General features: G+C 36.5%; 1 protein-coding gene across 3 annotated transcripts in view; it reads left to right on the forward strand.

The window, feature by feature from the left end:
• The window catches only part of LOC149073987 (uncharacterized), a 57,020-nt gene extending 43,065 nt beyond the window's left edge, over nt 1-13,955 (forward strand). For all 3 annotated transcript variants that reach the window (XM_089246628.1, XM_089246626.1, XM_089246627.1), the window contains exon 4: nt 13,489-13,955. In XM_089246628.1, coding sequence (XP_089102754.1) covers nt 13,489-13,624 — 136 coding nt within the window. In that variant the 3' untranslated portion in view covers nt 13,625-13,955. The remainder of the gene's footprint in view (nt 1-13,488) is intronic.
• Nucleotides 13,956-19,890: the final 5,935 nt, after the last annotated feature.

Below are 19,890 nucleotides of genomic sequence, written 5' to 3' on the forward strand. Positions count from 1 at the left end.
ATCCTACATATCATAAATTAACATTTTGACAAAATTATATGTTTTATTTTAGTTAGAAGCATTTGTATGTGTTTTAAGTTCTGTATATTTTGTTTATGTTGTTCAGTTGGGGTTGATTTATATTGCTATCATTGCCACCCCCTCCATAAGCACATATGGCGGGGGGGGGGGGAATATCTCACTATAAAATATATCATGCATCTTTGATTAACTTCTTATCAACAATGTATAGAAATTTGAATTTTAACAGTGTAAAAAGTCTTATTTTTAAATTTCCTCGCAATGTACATTTCAGATCATCTAACATTATCACGCCAAAATAAAATATCAGACCCTATTTCTTGCCAGTTACATTGTGCAATTATATGACAGGGAATAAGGATCTTAATGCAGATGTTTATTAGCGTTTATGTAACTGGTTTTGAAAACATGTATTTACATTTCTTGTACGTTTATTTTCAGTTTATCTTTGACTAGCCACAAATTGATTTTAGTCCTGTTCCTCTTTTTTATGACCTATTCCCTTTCAGTGTTCTCAGCGTATAGTACTGTGTCATCAACAGAAGATAGACTTATCCATTTAGGTGAAATTTACAAAAACCACTGATATAAATAAAAAAACAACGGTCTTAGAACAGAACCTTGTGGTACGAATTGTTTTGACTTCTTGATTTATTATTCTAATCCACCCCGCAATATTTCCTAGTTCTCTAGTGCAAGAAATCGTATAGAGAAAAGAAACCTAAAGCAACGACTTAGGGGCCATTCAAGTATTACGTAAGCAGATTTTCAGCCATTTTTGACCCCATCCCCCCCCTTGTCAGTAAAAGTCAGCAAAACACTGACCCCCTTCCCCTCTTGCCAGCAATATTTCGTCAGCAGCTTAAAATATTTCATATCTTCAAAAAGGATGATTGATGACGTAAGCAACCTTCAAACCCCCTCTCCCCTTGTCATCAAAAGGCAGCAAATCCGAAACCCCCCTCAATGCTGACGTAATACTTGAATAACCCATTACGTGTTGAATTTTCTAATTTTTTTTAATCGTAATTTACTACCTTGTCTGCGCCCCAACGTTCCGCTCTGCAAGAAATAGGAATCCGTCAGAGAGAAAGCGCGAAGAGTGGCTTATGTGGCGAAATTAAAATTTGAAAAATTATTTGATCGCAATTTATCATCCTCATCTGTGACCCAACGCCCCTCGCAGCGAGAAATTCAAATCCCGACAGAAATCGTAAAGTGTGGCTTATACGGCGAAATTAAAATTTGAAAAATTTATTTGATCGCAATTTATCCTCATCGGCGCCCCAATGCCCCTCGCAGCAAGAAATTCAAATCCCGACAGAAATCGCGAAGTGCGGCTTATACGGCGAAATTAAAATTTGAAAAATTTATTTGATCGCAATTTATCATCCTCATCGGCGCCCCAACGCCCCTCGCAGCGAGAAATTCAAATCCCGACAGAAATCGTGAAGTGCGGCTTATACGGCGAAATTAAAATTTGAAAAATTATTTGATCGCAATTTATCATCCTCATCGGTGACCCAACGCCCCTCGCAGCGAGAAATTCAAATCTCGACAAATCGTGAAGTGCGGCTTATATGGTGAAATTGAATTTTTAAATTGGACCGTGTCGGGATTGTGAACGGAACCGCCGCTTTAGACAAGCTGCATAAAGTCTCATGCTTTCTCCATCCAGGATACGGCAAGAGAAGAAATCATCCAGAAGTGAGAGGATTCAACTTCAGCTATCTGGTTTGAGAGAGAGTAGTGATCCTTTAATTTCCTCTAAGCAGCTGATGCATCATCACAATCTGCAATGATATGTTCGGGAAATCTATCTCAAATCAAACAAAACATAATCATAAACATACAAAACACAAAAAAGTGGTACTGTATGTATGAAAAGAATGGTATTTTTTTGGCCCGAAATATACTGAGAAATTTAATTTTCTGGATGTTATGCCGAAACTAATATTTGGAAAGAAAAATTATTTGTCTCCTCCAGGAATTGAACCCTGTCCCTTACATACTGGGCAAATGCTCTAACCAGAGACACACATTTCAACTCCTTATAACACACATTAGTAGTGTGAAGCGCTGAGTGGAGACATAGCAGCCTCCCTTGACTACATCAATTTTCGCCCCAGTTGGCGTTTTGTATTAAGATATGGTATTTTTTTGGCCGAAAGTATACTGAGAAATTGAATTTTCCGGATGTTATGCCGAAACTAATATTTGGAAAGAAAAGTGATGTCTCCACCAGGAATTGAACCCGCCAGCCTCACTAATCAATGGTGCCAAGATACTTTCTGTGTACTTGGTTATAGGCTAGCAACAAAATCAATAATGCATTATATTATTTCTACACATATTATCTTTAACCACACATCCCAAAGTGTAATTTGAAATAGTGAAATACTTTTCAAAATTCTTTCGTGGCCAGATTAAAATTCTAGATGGGGCCTGTCAGTGGTTTGTGCACTCCTGTGATTTAAATGCTTGCATTACTTGAATATACAGAGTGTCCCACAATCATCTGACGGTTTTCAAAATGGGAATAGCAAGAAAATGGTGACAGATATTAAAGTCATTCTTGCGGAATGTAAATGTGCGAAGTCAGAAATTTCATGTCATTCATGTTTCAAGGGATTGTTTAGTTATTAAAATAAAATAAATTAACTTTTTATATGGACAACCTGTGCCCAAAAATCGAATTAAAAAGTGGTTGCCCTGTCTCTTTTGATGCCAAAGAAGAAATTTCCACGTTTCGAAGTGAAATACAGTTTCAAATTCAAATACAGTTGAACCTCGTTATAGTGAATACCATTATAGGGAAAACTTTTCCAATCCTTCAAATCAGTTTACATGGGAACAATGTATTGCACAATTCTGGTATAATGAAATGAAAAATCTGTTATAACGAAACCGAAAACAAGTGTCAGAAAAAAAAATCGTGTATCTCCATCTACTCTTTCAACATTTTTGAAAAATCGGACGAAATTGGAATTGTAAATTAAAACAGTAGTTATAGGATCCCATAGGAAAAAAATCTAACTATCGAATTTCCAAGATGTGGATGTAATTGTCTTTACCTGGTTTCAGGACATTTGTTCCTAAAATGTGCCAGTTACCGATCCACTCATAAGAAAGAAGGTTTTGGAATTCGCATGCACTTTTGGGTGCGAAAACTTTGAAGCAAGTGTCGGCTGGCTAAATCGTTTGAGGGAATGGTATGGTACGGTAGCAAAACAGATTTGCGGGGAAGCAAATTCAGTTCATATAAAAAATGCGGATGAATGGAAAACTGGTGAAATAGCAAAAGTGATAAAGTCATACGATTCTTCCGATGTATTCAGCTCAGACAAAGCTGTAATATTTTTGCCATTGTTGGCAAAAACTCCAAGCAACTTTTATTTTGCTGCAACATGAATGGAACTGAAAAAAGAAAAGTTTAAATGATCGGCAAATTTGCGAATCCATGATGCCTGAAGAACATGAAATTACTGCTTTGTAATTACAAATAGGTTGGCTGAGGGCATGGATGACTACAAGAATTTTTAATGAGTGGCTATTTAAGCTGCACAATTCTGATATAAAACTTATTACAAATACAACGCCACAACAGGCAAAATGCCCAATGAGGTGGCTGAGAAAAAGATGCCCATAAAAATATGGATGTCATATATTTCAAAAATACAGCAACCCAATTAAAAATGCAATTAATAAAATTTATAAACAATATATACACGTGATAAAATATTATACAATGCCCATACAGAATACTTATGATTGTCTTATTGTAAGTATGGATAGCTTCTCTATTTACCCCAACATGTTTATCGTATTTCTTTTTAAACGTGTCAATTGTGTTACAATTATTACTACCTCCGGGGGTAAGCTATTCCATTTATTAACAACCCTATTAGAGAAAAATTCCCTGCAACACCATAACCTTGCATTGTCCCTCACCAATACTGGTGTGCCCTTGTAAAAGCAGTCAATTGGCGGTGTACTGAAAGTTCATGGTCCATCCTATCCATCCTGATCATATCTCCTCAACACCTGCGTTCATCCAATGTAAACATATTCAAAAAATGAAGTCTCTCTTCATAACTCAAGCCCCGTGCGCCAATAAGGACACGCATAGCTCTTCTCTGCACCTCTTCAACCAAGTCTATGTCCCGCTGTAGGTATGGTCTCCAAAACCATACCAGTCCAGGACGAACTAAGCCTCGAAAAAGCGGAAGCATGACTTTAGGAGAACGCGAAGAGACCTTTTTGAAAATGAGACCAAGCATTCTATTCGCTTTTTTGACCACCGCTGAGCAATGTTCAGAAAACCTAAGCCGCTCGTCAATGAGAATTCCCGAATCGGTGAGCCTAGTTGCATCTGGGATAGTGACACCATTCAACTCGTAAGAGAACCGTGGGTTGTTTGAACCAAAATGAGCGACCATGCACTTATCAATGCTAAACGTCATGCTCCATTCATTTGCCCATGCTGCAATCCTGTTTAAGTTGGTCTGGAGCAACTCACTATCGCTTTGATTTCTAATTACCCCCATTAGCTTCACATCATTTGCAACCATTAAATACTTACTTTTAATTTTGGAAATACTTGCCAATTTTAAAAATGCTACTCTGTTAATTGACTGTTGAATATAATGCGATTCAATAGGCCAATCTCTTGGAAATTGCGTTTTTTGAAACAATAATGAACATAAATGCGCATCTCTCTCAGTGTAAGCACCACCAGTCTCTAAAAATCACATTTTTCAAAACCTAGACAATGCGATGCTCGTTCCATGAAATACGGGGATTCATATAACATAACAATTAAAATACTCTGTATATGTCGAAGGCACCATGTCCATTTTTGTCAATATTGAGATAACGCTATTAATTTGCTGTATTTTCATTACACTATATGCATAGGTATATATTACATATATAGGTACATAGAGTCCTATTTCAATAAATTACAGAGATATTCACTTTAAAAACACTTTAAACGGCTCTCTTGTAAAATTTCCCTTTTCGGCACATGGTGCCAATTATCTCAAATATACAGAAATAGTTCAAACTGCAAATGTAAAATGCAAATTGTTCACCTTTCGTGTTTGTTACTCATCTGAAGAGCAAGTAAGACAGGACAATATAAAGATTGCAGAGCAAAGTTTTCTAAAACACGTTTTAATTGTTGCCCTTGTATTAAGACCAGGATGTGAGTCAACTTCATGTGGTTTTGCAACCAAAATGAAACTAAAATACAATAAATATTTCTTTTTTACTTTAATTTCTTAAACGAGCGCTAGCTCAAACTTTTTCAATTTATCGATGTATCATATAAAAAAATGAGTCTTACGCCTTATTCAATACAGTATTACAGAGGATTCCAAATTACCTAAGACTAAATTGTGGTGATTGTTCATAAATTATCATTAAAGAAAACTCTCACAAAATAAAAAAAAGTAATTCACTTACAGCCAGGGATTCTTGAGCTATGAGTGACGTTTGAAAGTTGTGCATGGGCTTGCAAGATGTGTCGTACAAATCCACTGACAGCCAGGGGCTCTTGAGATTTTGGATGATGACCCAAATGTGATTCGCCGGGGCTTTTGTGACGAGTCGTACAAATCCACGTACAGTTTTGTTATAAGTGTACTTATTGCGCTATTTTTTCACTAATTTTGAAAAGCAAAGTCGCATGGGTCGTGAAGCTGATCTTGTTGCTGATTTTGGGTTGTGGCTGAAAAGGTCAAGAACCTCTGTTCTAGGGGATGTCAGTTGAACTCTTCTTTTCCCAACACCTTCAGTAGTCTAAAATGGGTGATTGCCCAGGTGACCAAGCATCTAGTTGCGGCCCTGGGAGATCGGCTTGCATTTGCACCTCGAAGTTGGGAACCACTGAGGTGACGGTGGGGTTTGAACCCGGATCCTCGTCTTTCTGTACTCCAAAATTCGCCACCCCCCTCCGAATTTGTTGCCCTGGGCTATAGCCCACTTAGGCCCCCGTGAATACAGTACTGGTGATAGATCATGCTGAAAGCTTTATCCTTTGCGAATTTGATGATCACGAATCACTTCAGGAGATGCTCCGGCATCTAATTTGATCTCTGTTCCGAGCACAAAGTCCTACAAGCCTTCGTCTTTGAGTAGGAATTTGACGTCATCCGACCAAGTCGCGAAGTTATTTCCATTCAATTTCTTTATTGTATTCTCCATCACATCGTGAAGATTCATGAATTAAAAGTTCTGTGATAAAGACAAAATTTCAGTTCTCCTGTCGAATAAATTCCAAGCTCTTTTGTTAAAAGTGATGGAAAGTTCGTATTTATATTGATTGGAAATTTGATGTACCTGACTTCACGCAAATCGAAGTCATCACACCTGGAAATAATGCAGTTGTTTTCAAATACACAATTTCAAAGTCCAGGCACCCACAAAACACTCAAATCTTGCAAGGAAATAACATGGATGATGGCTCTAATGTCAAACTTCTGATGTAAACATAAATGATAATCCACTAAGATCATTGTTATTGTTCACATATTCAGGCAATATCAAGGATGATAGGATCACAGATGATAAATAAAGTTTGATCTAGGGGTAGTTGGCCCATAACCAATAATAAAAACATTGCTTAACCTTGATGAGGTTAGCAGAGTGTTGCATACTTCAAACTGCTTACATTGTTAGTCATTTCATATAGAAAGAACTGCTGATGTGATGTCAGGGACGCCGGAACATATTTGCTCGTGTTGCTAAAGCAATACCAATCATTTGAATGGTATTGCTCAGCAATACCAATCATACAAATCACCATTTGAACATAGCTCAAATATTGCACTGAAAGTGTTTTTTTTTAAATTAAAATTTTTGAATAAATACCCTTTCCTTGTGAGAAGTTGCATAGCTGTAGCTCCTTTTGTTTGCTAGTCATTTCACGTCCAAGGGACTTTCCCATACACCCTGTATATCCATTAAGCATGAGAATAAAATGGGCATGATAGAATCTGAATACCACAACGGTAGTCACAGCAATAGACTTGAAACAGTACGTTTCATCGCTGATTTCAGACGAATCTCAACCCTTTGAGTGGCATTTACAAGATATCTCGCCTTCTTATTTTAGCATTGGCAAGCCCAAATATTTTGTGAAGTTAATCCCTCTCATAGTGGAACACTTTTCCCTATACCAATGGTTCACAAGCTTGTGTCGACCACTGCTCCTTTGCCTAATTCATGATTCTTCAGTGGCTCTTCAGGATAGATAAATAGATTTTTTCCCGTAACTTCTTCAAAGCATAAATAGGTGCACAAATCAATAACTCAAGCTTGCCTTGACACCTCACATAAAGGTTGGCGATGCCCCTAGAAACAGCGGCGCACACTTAGAAAAAAGTTGCTCTATACCATAGGCGGTAATAGACTTGAAAGTCTGGGGAGGCTTGATAATAACGATGTCAATTCCTATTTAAATATATACATTACATTATATATGTGTATAGTCGACTCCACCTTTAACGCTGGGGGCGCTGCAGATGCTTGGTCAGCCAGAGCAAGCATGCATTTTGGTGCCCCCATAATGTTCAAGGAGAGATTAAAGAGTGAAATTTGTGTCCCCTAGTAGGGCGTCCGGGGCACCAGACCCCCCCCCCCCGTATCTCCGCCCATGCACTATACTCATTACTTTTACTTTTTCATTAATTTATACTCATTTACTGCTGAAAATCATAAGAAATGTCGCTGAGAAAATAAAACAAAAATAATAATAAATGCAATAATGACATAGCTCTTTTATCTGAAGTTTATACCACAAAAAAAAAAAAAAAAAAAAAATCACACTACAGAATCGTTTATTCCAGCGTTATTACCAAAACTAAAATTCAAAGCTCAACATAAGTATAAATAAACAAATACACCATAGACACAGAAACATGCGGAATGCGAGGATTACTTCGCAGAGACCAGACACAGAAACATGTATTTAAAAAAACATCCTAGTAAAATGTGTGAGATGCTGTATATTCAAATTCAGAGACGAAGGAGAAATGGGTTCGACGTTTGTTTTTCTATTTTTCATGACTTCTGACAGTGTGAGGCAGAATTTGTGAAGAAAAAATATGCATAAATGACTGCAAATAGAAGAAAAGATCACAAAAAAAACGTTTTAATTATCACTATGAACATAGGCATACGCAAAATTTTCTCGAGGGGCGTGGTTCCGATTTTTTTTCTCTTCTGCGGGGGGGGGGGGTTTACGTTTTTTCCTGCAAAATAACACTGCAATTTTAGCTCAAGGGGGTTAGAACCCCAAACCACCCCCTTGCGTACGCTAATGACCATGAAGTTATCGTCGAAAATATCAGGAAACCCCTCTGCATGGCCCCCACATCCTGTAGCGGGGCCCCTCGGTCAGACTTTTAACGAGCCCCTTCTGCAGTTAATTTATAGGGTAAAAAGCAAAAAAATGATGGTAACCGTCCCGGGCCCCGGGGCTAGAGCCCTGTCAGCCCCCCCCCCTATGTGGGGCCATTCCCCTCCGCTACTACTTCCAGAACGCATGTGAATAATCATTTCAGCATTCTATATTTACAGAAGACAAATCTCAACGATGATTCTTGTGAATGAAAGAACAGATGATTCGATAAACAAGATCAAACACTGATTGCATGCACCATGAAAATTGAGACAAAAATGTCTCGTGCATCTCTTTTCTGGACATACACGCATACACAAATTATACATCATATTGTACAATGGAAAAGTGAAGTAATTGAAAAAAAGTATTTTAATTAAATCACTATATTTATTTTAATTTGCGTGTTGTTTTTTTTAAAATTTCTTTTCCGCACTGCCAACAGTAAAAGTCACCAACCCCCCCCCCCCTCTACCCACGGAGAACCTATGAATTCATTGAACCAGAATTTTATGGTGATGCTTGCCCCTATTTCGGGCCATACCAAGTCACCATGAATTCATGTTTGAGAAGTCTGCACACTTTTCCAGACGTCTGGCTTGCACATTATCCCCTAGGGTTGACAAAACAGAATTTTGCTTAAAAAGACACCATTAACCAAATGTCGTTGTCATTTTCTTCCCACATTTCTTGTATTCATATACCCATGTGATTTGCGTTGTGTTGTTCAAAATCAAAGACTGCACCGATTCCCGCGGGCACCATAGGGAAATGAAAATTGCAAACGAATATAGCTTCTTTTTTTCCTCGAAACCAAATATTTCTATAGGAAGAGGAAAAAACCCAAGGTTTCTAGAACATACAAGGTTCTAGAAAAAATCGTTTTGCAGATCCATTCAACACATGCGTTCAATTAACATATAGCTGTCGGTCTTTTTACTACTCAGCGAAAAGAAAGCCGATGATAGCGTACAATTACATTAGTGTGCAGCCTGGCTGTTCCTTGAATAGATATGCAGTATACCTACCATATGAAGGGGAAAAAAATCGTCGAAAAAAAACCGGCAGATGTGGCAAAAGTAAATACTGGACCCCTTAAATTAGAAAAAAGTGTAATGTTTGGGTTTTACGCTGCCCAGGGTGTGCGCCCGTCCTTAAATCCACCTCCTACTTGGGCCTGCTAGAATTCCCAGCCTACGGGATGTGAGGGCATAGCCCAGCCAACAAAATTTAAACAACAGATATTCACATTAGTCTCAACCCCTTCCCCCCCCCACCTGTTCCCCAATTCTTGCTTTGTCCTCAGTGGAGAAAACGGTTGATGCTGCCAAAGAGAAATGAGAAAAAGTGATTTCCGCTGTGAAAGTGAGAGTCGCTCTTAGGAGTGTGCGACAGGAGTGGTCGCACTGAGCACCGTACTTTGTGGGGCCCCGCACTGACGGTAAACTATTGGAGACTTTCATGAATTCTGAAATTACTTCTTGCATTAATGCTGAAGTTTCAACAATTCTTGAAATCCCCCGCCCCCCGTAAATTCTGAATTTTTATTGATGCTGGAATTATTACTTTGAATTATTTTTGATTCATCAAGTCCAAAATTTTTATCAGTTTCAGGATTTTTTTCTCTCTCATTAGTTTAAAATTATCCTCAGTGCTGCATTTTTGCCAGTTTTTGTGTTAATTTATTGAATTGTGTATTTAACATTTTCTGTATGGATATTTCACAGCATTCTTGTATTTGTATATTTTGAAATAATGGATGCCGATTCCATTAATAAATAATTTTAATTTTTGGTTGTCTTGGGCAGGGCTGTCTTTAGAGCGTCATGGGCCCCCAGGCCAAGTAATTTTTCCATTGATCCCACCTGGCAAATTCTTAAAAATTTTAACCGGGTCTCATTTTTGTGAGGCCCGCATTCTCTTGAGGCCCCCGGGCCGTGCCCGGATAGTCCCATGCGTTAAGACTGCACTGGTCTTAGGGCTGACATGGTACCATTATACACTCTCGTGCATAGGTTTGTTACATTTTACTGTGGTAAAAATCTTACCACTACTGCAAAAGTAGGTTGAAGAACGGACCATCACTGAAATCAAATAGATTCGAAACAAAAAAATGGGACGTATGGTCAGTGGAAAATATATGTTAATATCGTGGCCTGTACAGAGAAATGACTCATATACTTTGAGCAACACCAATCATTTTTGACTTCCGCCGTCCCTGTGTGATGTGGTAAAGGAGATACTAAAAAGACTTCTTTTAAAAAAAAAAGTTAGATATTTATAAAATATCAAAAAGGTGATAATACCAGGCTACACATTACATTAATGAGGGAGCAAGGTAAAAAAGAAAGAAGACAATATGCTGGGGTTACATTTTTCTTATATAGGCTGTACACATCATGTGACATTGGGACATAATTTACATAACATCACGTGATGCCAACACAAAATATCCAATCAAAATGATGCTATCTGGTCATGATTTGCATGAGAACGGGAAGAGGAAAAAATGTATGATCAGTAGTTGTTGAAACCGTAAACTGCAAAGGTAAATATGTAAATATTTTTCTTATATTCCAAGATAAGAAATGTACAATTTTGAAATCGGGTGATTCTCCCATGCACTTTTTTTGCAATAACATTGCACATTCATTCGTGATTCTGCCATGACGGAGCGATATATTGATTATTGTACAAGTAGAATTTGATAAAATTACATTGTATGATACATGGTAATTAGCTCAGCTGAATATAAAGGCATTCTTTAGTTTTAATATATTTTTAAATAAAAATGAATTTGTTATTTGAAGTTTTTATTTTGGGGAATCTCTTGCGACCCAAGGTTTGTGCACCACTGATTTATAATAATCCTTCTAGAGAAGATTGTCAAGAATGTTTGTAATAATGTATATTATAATATTCTTTATATTAATAACTTGAGAATATTCTCGTCAAGGAAAATATTTTCATGGAGAAGATAATACCTGGAGAATATTCTCTGGAAGGGGACTATAATTTAAATAACATTCTTATTATTTTTGATGAGAATATTATTATTTTTTATGAGAATATTATTATTTTTTATGAGAATATTATTATTTTTTATGAGAATATTATTATTTTTTATGAGAATATTATTATTATTTTTTATGAGAATATTATTATTATTTTTTATGAGAATATTCTAAAATTATTTTTATAGATGTACAATTCTGTGTTATAATCTTATGAAAGATTCTCGAGAATATTTTTGAAGTTACAATAAATAAATTCTCTTTATTTTTACTTGGTAATGAATGTCTCCAAAATTAAAAAATTATATATTTGTTTATAATATACTACATGTGTTTATGAATAATTAAAATATATATGTAATAGCAAATTCATATAATGGTAAATTCATTATATTTAAATTTGTGAATGAGGGAGAACCTGTATTTTCTTCTTTTCCTGAAAACAAAAGTGAATACAAAAGTATACAAAAAATATTCTCATTCTCAAAGGATACAGAACTGTTTAAAATGTGTATTCAGACTAATTATTCACATTATTATTAATAAATAATATTTTAGACTAATTATTCAAAATTATTATTCGCTTAAAATTGAATAGAGTAAAGAAAAAGCAATGATAAAGCAAAAGCAAACGCCGCCTCACAGTCTAGTGACTAGGGATCTAGCTTCTGACTGCTCAGGTCTGGGTTCAAATCCGGGTTGGGGTATGGACAGATCATAAAGATCTCTTGGGAATACGTGATGATCACATTTTATAAAAAAATGAGAAAAACCTTGGATCCTTGGCATGTTTGCACATAATAAATTAGCTAACCTGGTACTTACCATCTTGTAAGTACCATCAGTAGATGAAGTGTTAAGCAAAGATGAGCATGAATCAGAATTTATTTACCGTTTGGCAACTGCAGAAGGTAAGCCATGAGAGGGGAAATTCTTTTAAATCTACCCAAATACTTGGAAAATAAGACTTTCCGTAAAGACGAATGTCATGGGAATTCTGCAGAAAACTTTGGTGCTGTTATGTGGTGTAAAGGAACGTGTATTGGAATGAGTTTGACAGAAGTTGCATTCTAAAATTGCTGCAAGAGCTTTCAGAACCTCATACATAAACCCTTTAAGCCTGAGCCAGAACTATCGTGCGGGTGAGATACTAACAAAAATTTATGCTTTCAAAAATTTCCCGGTCTAAAAGGAATAAAAGAATTGTCAATAGAAAGAAGAGGGAAATTAAAGTTTGCAGCCCATCATATTAAACATTTAAAGCAGAAAATGAAAATAACATGGATGAATTGAACAACTTGCAAAGAAATACGAATGGTAAAGAATTTGAGTGTATGTTCATTGAGTTTATTGAAGAAAATGACAGTTCTGTATCTTTGGAACGAAGGTGATCATATGAACAGCTCTCTTTGTCAATCAACTTTGGTTTTATTTATTGCTTTGAACTTATTTCTGGAAATATTTTAATCTTTAAAGGTTGCCAAAATTTTCATAACAAAAACTTTTGAAACTTCTCATTGTGACAGAGAATATTCTCAAGCTAAAACTTGTGATTATGAGGTGATTGCGCCAAAAAAAAAATGTTTTAAATGTTTTAGGCAATGAAAACTGAATTATATTTCATAATATAAAATTAGAAATTAGTAAATTTTTTCATTATTTAAAAGAAAAAAAGAATATTCTTGATTATATATATTCTCGAATTTTTACATCCAGGAGAATATTCTTACATCACATCTCTAACTGTAACATTAAAGCGGAGTTACTCATTAGTCTAGGTATCGCTGTGTATATGAAAAGTTTTAAATAGAATCAAAAAATACAACAAAAACATTAATTTTTCTATGAATTGCTAAGAGCAAAGGAAGGAAAATGTACTCTCATTTTAAACTTTGTTTCGGTTGTACAACCTCATTTATAGGTCATTTGAACCTGGTCCGCTGAAAGGTGTATGAACAGTGTTCTATTGTATATAGAATACATGAAACATGATCCATATTTTTTGCTTAGATTAAAGGAATTAATTTTTCGAAATTCAAATTGTTTCAGGTATGGAAGTGATGAAGCAGATCTTATTGATGCTCGTGAGGCTAATTTACGCTGTCCTCATCTGGTGATAAGATTCTATGAAGAACGTTTGACTTGGGCAAACACCATCAATAAAGAGCATTCCTCCAAAAAATAAGACTTGAAATGTACATAGCTTTCATATGCATTAAGTTTTCATATGCATTAAGTTTTCATATGCATTAAGTTTTCACATGCATAAAGTTTTCATATGCATTAAGTTATTGACTCTCATTTTGATAGTTGGTTAACATTCAAATATTTATTATTTTTCCAATACATTGCAGCTATGATAATGATTTAAGCTGATCATTGTATATTCTGTTTTAATGTATATATGGATGTATATCTGTAGTTTCAATGATATGGTCTTCTTTTTTTTATTAATGTATCATTTGTTAATTTTAAAATTTTAATGTATATCTGTATTTATAAAAAAATATTCATGAGATGCGCTTTTGTTCTTTTATGTGTATGAGCATTTATCTGTTTTAATGCTTGTTTATCATTATTCACAGTCAATTCACATTAATGTGGCCCTCAGCTTGATCTCTTCATTCCAGAGGTCCACACATGTGACTCTCAGGTTTAATGGTTTCAATGATTCCGTTTTAAGTTAAGACCTAAAAAAAAGGTATACATAATTTTATTCAACTCGATTGGACCTAGAAAAGATATCAACCCAAATTAATTAGTTAAATTTTTTGTAAAAATTAAATTTTATTTTTAAGGGACATTTTGACGTACAATAAACTTTTTTTTTGATAGCCAGTTTTGCTTCAGGAGTTAAGATGCCAAATCCAGGAAAATAGTTTTGTGCACTTCAACAGCATCAAGATGGTCTAGAAGTGACGCAGTAACTTGCCGGCAGGTTGTTAAATTTATCTGGATCCAAGCATACTGCAGTTCATTCAGTAGCTGCTAGAAAGTGCATGGTAGAAGATCTAGAGCTGTGATTCCCAACATGTGGCCCATGCCCCATAAGGGAACAATTTGAGAATGAGTTTTTTCTTTAAGGCTTGGAACTTTTCAGAACTCCTACCATTTTTTATATCAGTTCAAATTTATACTTTTTAAACAATTTCTTGATGACTTTATTTTTTTCAGTGTTTTCTTTGGAAGGGGTTTAATCAGGATTTCTTAATGTATTGTGTCCCATGGTCAATTTGTGTCAGTAAGATGAAGTCCACAGACTTCCCTGTGCCGTTAAAAATAAACGTACAATCCACAGACCTTTTTACAAAATAATATTCTGTATGCAGCAATGTAAACAATGAGTTGAATGTTATCTCACCCAAGCTCAGGGACACCAGTCTCTCCAAGAACCCACTGGTTAAGGGAATCGCTGCTTTTGACTAAGTAAATAGTTTTTTGGCTCCCTCAACGTGAGTACAACTTTACTTTTTTTAATTACAAGAAATGAGGGAAAGAGACAGAACTAGAAGAGGGGCAAAGCCGCCTAGGTTGCAAAATTTAAGGATGCAAAGCAAGAAAGTTTTAGATATACTTAATTATGTTCAAGTCTAGACAATTTGGGGAGGGGAGAAATTAGAAAAGTACTTGGAAATCAAAACAGCATTAGAATTAAAAAATAAAAGTTGAACCCCTAAAAATACAAGAACCTACTGGTCCCCTAAACGAAATCTGTTCTGAATATTAATTTATTTTCCTAAATTTATTATTCATTTAAAAGAGTGATATACCACTAAGGGGTGCAAAAAGCCATACAAAACAATTAGAAATGCAGTCGAACCTTATTTAAAACACAACTGTTGATTTTGTGGCTTTGTCTAGAAACAAAGTGTGGAGGAGTTTAACCCCTTGACACAGTATGCCTGAGTCTACTACTTTACCGCACACCAACTCCAGTCATATATCGCCATACAGCAATTTCCAACCAGAGGAGTTGGGTGGGAAATGAAGGCTCCATCCATCGGTGGTTGCCCCTGGCTCGGAAGGTAAATGACTCGCTTCTAACGTTCTATGCCCAGATTCGAACCCCTGTACCTTGATGGTAACCTTCATAGTGGAAGACGAGCATCTTACCACGGCACCACTCGGGCTAAGCCCGAGTCTAGTTCGAGCAAAAGAAAAATTTCATGTCTGTGATTTGATGATTATATTTGTGACAAAAAGTGTTTTTCTTCCACGAAGCCGAATTGAGTTCATTTATCCTTTTTATTGATATAATGCAAAACAACAAGGAAAAAAGATTTACATTTTGGTGCATTTTTCTGAAATAAATTGCACTGTCAGCGAGTTAAAGAGGCAAGATACTTGCTTCTACTGACCATATTCACTGACATAGTTTACCTTTTATAGGGCAAAAGACCATGAAATAGGTTTTTTTATCATTTTTTTCAGTAAAAAAAAAATCTGTGGATCCAATATTATTTTTATCCTATTGGAAAAAAAAGAAATTATTATCCCAGAGACACATCTATAAAGGGTTAGATATTCACACGAATTAGTTAAATTCAGGATTTTTTAATCACTCCGTGTCTGTCTCTAATCCTATATAACCTGTGATTATAATTTAAACTCTGTCAGAGTGAATACGGCTGTAAGAAGATATATATATTGAATGGTTTGCTATAAAATTCAAACGGCAACATTAATTAAGAAATAATTAAAACCAAACATCTTCATAAATGCACGACTTTATTTTTTAACATATTCAGCAAAAAAAATAAGGCCTTTTCAGGTGTCAAAGCTTCCAAGACAGAAGGCAGTGCTGTTGCCAACTTCAATAACGAAAAAAGGCAATAATAAATAATAAGTTGATCGCCAATAGTGCGAATCAACAATCGCGCCAAAGACTATATCGTGTGCTTATCGGTGATTGGTCACCTACCTTCGCAGCATCGAGGGACCAAGGGCTAGTCAGAAGGACAGGAAGCTAATTTCGCAAATGCACCACTATTCCGCGATTACACGATTTCAACCAATCACGTCTCTTCTTGGTTTACGATAATTCCCACTACCTTAATATCGTACGATCTGTTGTGCTTTCGGTCATATGGTGGCTTCGTTATGCAATTATTGGAATGTATTCTGAAAGATTAACACACTCCTAATACCAAAAAAAATTGTTCATTTTAATTCGCGTAAGAGGAGGATTAAAATTCCGTGATTAATGCTAGCGAGTGGTGGTGGTAAATTTCGTTTCCACTGAAAGTATATGCTTTTACGTTTGCCGAATTAGTGTAGGTGATAGTGTGACGCTGAAGACCAAGGTTCGAGTTCAGCTCGCGAAAGTTATTCATTTTTTTTCCACTCCAGAAAATGATTTAAACATTTTAATTCGTTTTTGCTGATGCAATACATTTTACAATATATTTTGCGGACTATTAAAATACAAGTACTGTAAATCAGTTGAATATTAAACTAAAGAGCCAAAAAAAACTGGTACAGGCATGCGTATGCAAATAAAGAGATATGGAACCTATCAGAGTACGGCGCTGCGGTCGGCAACGCCTATATAACACAACAAGTGTCTGGCATAGTTGTTAGATCGGTTACTGCTGCTACAATGGCAGGTTACCGAGATTTAAGTGAGTTTGAACGTGGTGTTATAGTCGGTGCAGGAGAGATGGGACATAGCATCTCCGAGGTAGCGATGAAATTTGGATTTTCACGTACGACCATTTCATGAGTGTACCGTGAATATCGGGAATCCGGTAACAAATTAAATCTACGACATCGCTGCGGCCGGAAAAAGATCATGCAAGAACGAGGCTGACGAGAATCATTAAACGTGACAGACGTGCAACTCTTCCGCAAATTGCTGCAGATTTCAATGCTGGGCCATCAACAAGTGTCAGCGTGCGAACCATTCAACGAAGCATCATCGATATGGGCTTTCGGAGCCGAAGGCCCACTCGTGTACCCTTGATGACTGCACGACACAAAGCTTTACGCCTCGCCTGGGACCGACATTGGACTGTTGAGGACTGGAAACACGTTGCCTGGTCTGACGAGTCTCGGTTCCAATTGCTTCGAGCTGATGGACGTGTACGGGTATGGAGACAACCTCATGAATCCATGGACCCTACATGTCAACAGGGGACTGTTCAAGCTGGTGGAGGCTCTGTGATGGTATGGGGCATGTGCAGTTGGCGTGATATGGGACCCCTGATACGTCTAGATACGACTCTGACAGGTGACAGGTACGTGAGCATCCTGTCTGATCACCTGCACCCATTCATGTCCATTTTGCATTCCGACGGACTTGGACAATTTCAGCAGGACAATGCGACACCCCACACGTCCAGAATTGCTACAAAGTGGCTCCAGGAACACTCTTCTGACTTTAGACACTGCCGCTGGCCACCTAAATCCCCAGACATGAACATTATTGAACATATCTGGAATGCCCTGCAATGTGCTTTTCAGAAGAGATCTCCACCCCCTCTTACTCCCACGGATTTATGGACAGCCCTGCAGGATTCATGGTGTCAATTACCTCCAGCACTACTTCAGACATTAGTCGAGCCCATGCCACGTCGTGTTGCGGCACTTCTGCGAGCTCGCGGGGGCCCTACACGATATTAGGCAGGTCGACCAGTTTTTTTGGCTCTTCAGTGTATAACAAAAGCATGCAGAAGAAATTAAGACCAATAATGTTATAAAAAAGTAGTCTTTTAGTGTCTTTTCTTTCCCTAAGTTCCGATTTTTAAATATTTTATAGGTGTTTATGACTAATTTTAACGTGTATAATGTATATATTTTTTATACAATAATTTTTCTGTTTACTTTTAGTCGATTTCCTATAGAAAAATGCATTGATAAATTGGAGAAATATTTTACTAACATTTGCGAAGATTTTCGTAATCCGCCTCTTTAGCAGTTTGAATATTTCAGTTTATACCGAATTTATAATGTATTTATATTTTGCCGAATCTTGAAACTTTGGTATATAATAAATATTAGACCCATAATAATGCTCTAAAAATGTAATTCTTTTTAGCATATCTTTACTCTTTTGAAGTTGTGATATTTAAATAGATGTTTTTAAATATTTCATAGTTTGCGATTATTAACATGTACGATATATTTTTTCGTACTATAATTTATCGGTTTATTTTTAGTCGATTTACTATCGAAAAATGGATTGATAAATTAGAGAAATTTTTTACTAAAACTTACAAGGATTTTCTATCACATTTTCAGAAATTTAAGTCGTTATCCTCCTTTAACTATTTCAATATTTAAGGTTGCTTTCAATACATAAATTTGTTGGTTAAAAAAATAAAATCGTTTTGATAACATTGAAAATAGCGCGATTGCACATTTGAAATGCCTCGCGGAACATCAGTGGAAATGTGATATCGTAGAGTTACGCAAATTATCGTAGAGGCTGAAGCAACGTGATTGGCTGTGTGGAAAAAATTCCGAAAAAAATCGTGTAATCGTGGAATAGCGGTGCGTTTGCGAAATATGCGACCGCGACGAATGGAAAAGGGACGTCACCGTGTCCATTTTTTCAATTGTTGTGAAATTGGATTCTTTTCCTTTAAGATTTTTTCTTATTCAAAAACTGGGTTAATTTTGCATAAGCGTGATCGGTGCCAACGTGGCAACTTTTTGTCACGCCAAAAGCCATCAAGGCTGATACAGTGTTTGCTAGTTTTGGCAACCCTTTATCAAACGCCATTAATTTACCGTATATTTCGTTTATTCAATTTTTTGTGTATCATTTCGTAGTAGTTTACCGCATTTCCCGCATATTTCGATTGATTATTGCGCATTACCGCATATTTCGATTGATTATTGCGCATTACCGCATATTTCGATTGATTATTGCGCATTACCGCATATTTCGATTGATTATTGCGCATTACCGCATATTAGATTGATTTCATGTAATAAATTGAATTTTTTGCAATTGTATGTGTTCTTTGTCTGCCATCTTGAATTGGCCGCTTTTGCGGCGGATTGCTTGGCGCGAAAAAAAGTCGCCACATTGGCGGTGACCACGCTTATGGAAAATTAAACAAAAACTGCGAGGAGGACTCTTAGAACTATCTAATGTGTGTATTACGAACTACGATCATTTTCATAATGTACGGTAACTTGCATAGATTCCCTTGTGATAGTCTTCCTGCTGAGGAACTGGGAATATGGTCAATTGAAAGAAACTGACCACGAACTGAAAAGAAAGAGGGTTTTTTTTTTCACCCATGCCTTCACAATAGGAAAGAAATTGCAGGAGAAACTCTCAGGGCCACAACTAAGGGGGCGGGGGGAGCAGGAGGGTCTGCTGCCCCGGGCACTGGACTATAAGGGGCTCAAATTTCACACTTTTACCTGGCTTTCAACATTACAGGGGGGCGCCAAAATGCTTGGTTGCCCCTGCTGACCAAGCTTCTTGTTGCGGCTCTG

This window comes from Pholcus phalangioides, unplaced genomic scaffold (genome assembly GCF_987345545.1).
Source record: "Pholcus phalangioides strain wild (caught in Gottingen) unplaced genomic scaffold, Ppha-v1.0 ptg000017l_1, whole genome shotgun sequence".
Taxonomy (NCBI): domain Eukaryota; kingdom Metazoa; phylum Arthropoda; class Arachnida; order Araneae; family Pholcidae; genus Pholcus; species Pholcus phalangioides.